Here is a 4,217-nt window from a genome sequence, read left to right on the forward strand (position 1 = left end):
TTTTAATGCTGACATACAGCAATTTCCTTGGCTATGGAGCCATTAGTCAGACTGATGACATATATATCTCCTCACATATATCCTTCGTAGAAGTGCTCACATAGCAACATTAGCCATTAAAGGCAAAATGTGGATTTTAATGGACTTTAATTCTATTCTGGCACCTTGACTTAGAGCTAACCCTACCTGTATCAGGCAGTTGAAAGGGAAGTCATGGCCATGTTGGTGAGACACACAAGCTGAGGTCTAAGAGACTTGTGTTGGTATGAATCAACCCAGCAGTACATAAAATAATAGTTTGGTACCATCTCCATAAAATTTTCAAGGTGAGCAGTTTAGAGCAGGTAGTTTGTAAATCTGAATGAAAAAAGCACAATAAAATAGAAAGTATCCAAAATACAAGGGACAAATCCCACATTCAGTTTTCTGTTTACTTAGTTAACTGAAAAAATTTTGTGTCCCAGCTTCTTAAGGCTGCAGCATATCACACAAGGTCTTTATATATGTTGCTGTGTTAGGGCCATAGTGCAGTGTTAGGTGATGTGTCACAATGGAGGATATGGTTTGAGACTTTTTTGTTTCATCTTTATTTGTACCTCAAAATGCTGCAGACCCTGCTCACATTTTGTGTTATCTTCTTTTATTTTGCTGTGATAATTGAGCTGCCAGAAATTCATACAATCATTGCTATTCCTTTTTGCTTAGCATCTAATTGTTGCCAGTAAATGGAAAGCCTTATTGGGAAGGGTTCACAAGAAGAAAAACATGATTTGTGTTCCATGCATATGGAACATGGTATAATATTTGGGTAAGTATTTTGGGGTGCATCTACACATTGTCCTATGGCAATGTAGTGACATGCTATGTCACCGTATGACATGCTAGTGACGTAGTATCATGTGGGTCTATATGTGATCACCATCTATGTCGCCATAGCAGCATACTCCCCAGTTATCACACGCTGCTACAGTGATGTAGCGCTGAAATCTATGTGCCATATGCATGACGCAGTAACTGCCCATACTGTGCCGTGCTTCAGTACTTCATGTAAATGCACCCTTGAAGGAGTAAACATTGTTCATATGATTTTGCATCATTTAATTTTTTTAAGGTGTTGGTTTATTTTGGCACCCCTATGAGGCAACACAGACTTTTGTCTAGCTTCCACTTCAAGGAGAGTTTTTGGCTGAACACTAATTATATAAAAAAAAAAGATGTATTCATGAAAGCTATTCCTAAGAGTTTTACCCTTCAGATACCAAAGTCCATGCTCATTGTGTCTTTGATACCAAGCTGTGTAATAATTGAATAGCCATGCAACCAAATTATCTATAAGATTTACCTGCCTTACAGGGAAAAAACTGAATTTATATTTGCCACCTTTCTGAAATAAAAAGATTCACAGAAAATCAGAGAACATGATTTGAGGTCTCCAGTATTTCGCTCCGAGGAATTTGAGAGTAGCATGTTGCTTTTTATAACATTCATAACATTGCTTTTGAGTCATTTCCATGGCCTTTTTGTCACTTTTTTGTCCCTGCTGATTTGATCATCTGGTTTCTCAACTCCACAACTTTCAGTGAATAAAATGTCCTACCAGATTTTCTCCCTAGTTCTAATAGCTAATAAAGCATGTACTACTGACATACAGTTTATTCATGTAAATGTAAGGTTCTTCTCCCTACCCTCACCTATAACAGTCTCCTGTGTATCATATAAATAGGACCCAGAGCATATTACTGATGTACTAGGTGCTTCCTCTGGCCCCATTTACTATTGTCTATCCTTTCAATTACTCTAAATTATGCCAGGCCTCTAGCTGGATACCAAACTGGGTACCAAGCTACCAAAAAGGCTTATCCAAGATTATTTAAATCACTCTATTTGATACCCTGCTTTGTGCATGTCCTTTTCATAGCATCTAAAGAAGTGAGCCCTTGCTCATGGAAGCTGATGCAGCTTTGATTATATGAGACACATCTCTACCCTGTCTTCTAGCCAAGGTCATCTTTAAGTATTTTCCAATCATGACTGATGGATTTCATACTGTACCATTGTGTGTTAATAACAATATCAGTTAATTATAATGAAGTATGAGATAGATAATGGAACAATAATATCCATTTTTTGCAACATGCTTGAGGCAAAGTGTTAACAATTAAACCATACTTCCAAGGAGCTGCTATATGCTTAAAATGACCATTCATTGGATATTTTCATCCGAGGATCTGGGACAAAGAAGGTATCACAAATAAAACAATATTTTGGGGAACTAGGAGCATTTGAATCCATGAACATGATACAAATTTCTCTCAGTTTATAAGAGTTTTACATCATGCCACCTATGATCACTAGAAAGGGACTTTCCCTAGATTTACATCAAAGGTCTTTGGGTCAATACACTTATCCAATGCTATGACAAGAGCATAATGATGAAAATCATTATAATCTCATTTGTTTACACAGGTGGATGGATCGCAGGAAGTCTTGCTGTGATGAGTGATGCAGCGCACATCCTGGTTGACTTGACAAGTTTCCTGATCAGCCTCTTCTCACTGTGGTTATCATCGAAACCTGCAACTAAACAGTTAACTTTCGGATGGCACAGAGCAGGTACTGAATGTAGTGTACTATGACCATGTAAAATAGAAAAGGCAATTCATCATGGCAAGGCACTGGAAAGTATACTCAGATCAGGCACAGATCTGTTGGTACGTGAAGATAATGTACTAATGTTCTCAAGGCTCTCAGGATACCTCATAAATTGGAAAACAGCAAATCAGCGAACCTCAAAGAAGGAACGAATACAAGACTGGAGAGCAGTTTATTAGGCTGAAGTATTTTTCAGTTCACTTTTTAACATAGTGAAAAGCTTTCTCCTGCTTCTTTTCAAGTCAGTAGGAGAATTCTTATTCACTTGGCAGAAGCAGGATTAAAGCCTTAATCTCCTGGTAAATAAAAGTCTTTAGAAAAGTAATAATGATAATAAAGATGGGCAATGGACCCATTTAAGTACTGAACAGTTCAATACTATACTGCATCATTTATACAGGCACGTAGAGATTCTCTTACAAAATAGTAAGATCCTTTGCCTCTGCTGTCTTGTGTCTCTGTTTCTCAATGTTGCCACCCTTCCAGTGTCCTTTATCAGTGTTGCTCTTCAATGTGTTGGTGGCATTTATTGCTTTGGAATAAGCTCAGGGGTTGAGACTAGTCTGGGTGCCTTGGGACTGGAACCTTACACTTTTATAAGATAGTGGAAATCTTTAGCACTGTCAACCAGGGAAGTTTCAAATATATCAGAGATGATCCAGGAGAAAAAATTCAAAAGATATGTTAAGCCATATGTGGTTTACAAAGTTATAAGTGAATTTCTGTTTCAATTTGCTGTACAGCACATGCCATAGAACTTATCTCAACCAATTCCTGTTTGAACTAGGCCATATTTTTGTAGAAAAAACTCCAATTTGTTTTCTAAAAACAAGTCTATGAATCTAAGTCCTTGCCAATTATATCATTTTCATGACTTTGCACTCCTTTAATTTTATCCGCTACTCCTCCTAAATTTTTATACAATAAAATTGCATCTCCAAAAGTCCTTTGCATGGACACTAGTTAGATCTAGAGAAATTCTTAGGGTGTGTCTATGTGGGAAACTCTTCCTATTTATTCTGGTAACTTGATACTGGCTAGTTACACTGGTATAGTTATACCAGTATAACAGTGCTGTTTTAGGTGTGGCCATCTAAACCATCCTTGTCTTTCAGCTCCCAGCCATAGTCAAAGCACGTAGACTAGAGTGGAGAATGTGTAGTGGTCAAGCTGCCAATAAAGACATAGCTGAAAGAATGAGAAGAGTGTATTCAAATGGATAGTGTAAACAGGTCCTAATTTTATATAATAAAAGTAATGTATCCTGGTAGTACCAATAGTGTAAGGGAGACTGCTTAATGTTTTATTAAAATGCTTTTTAGCACTAATAAACTGCTCTGTGATTGCAAATATGCTTTTGCTAATACACTTCACTTATTATTGAGAAATATGTATTTTCACTGAAGCACAACAAAAACAAAAATCTCTGGATGAAAGGAGCCAAAAAAGTGGTGAGGGCTGGGGGAGGGAGGGGGAGGCGGGGGGAGAGAGAGAGAGAGAGAGAGAGAGAGAGAGAGAGAGAGAGAGAGAGTGTGTGTGTGTGTGTGTGTGTGTGTCCATCTGTC

General features: G+C 37.7%; 1 protein-coding gene across 1 annotated transcript in view; it reads left to right on the forward strand.

Annotated features, from left to right (window-relative positions):
• Positions 1–4,217, forward strand: part of SLC30A8 (solute carrier family 30 member 8) — a 34,723-nt gene that overhangs the window by 11,206 nt on the left and 19,300 nt on the right. Inside the window, exon 4 of the mRNA XM_019519451.1 lies at positions 2,463–2,613. Coding sequence (XP_019374996.1) covers positions 2,463–2,613 — 151 coding nt within the window. The remainder of the gene's footprint in view (positions 1–2,462; positions 2,614–4,217) is intronic.

Source organism: Gavialis gangeticus, unplaced genomic scaffold (genome assembly GCF_001723915.1).
Source record: "Gavialis gangeticus isolate Ggan-Ray unplaced genomic scaffold, GavGan_comp1, whole genome shotgun sequence".
NCBI classification, from domain to species: Eukaryota; Metazoa; Chordata; order Crocodylia; family Gavialidae; genus Gavialis; species Gavialis gangeticus.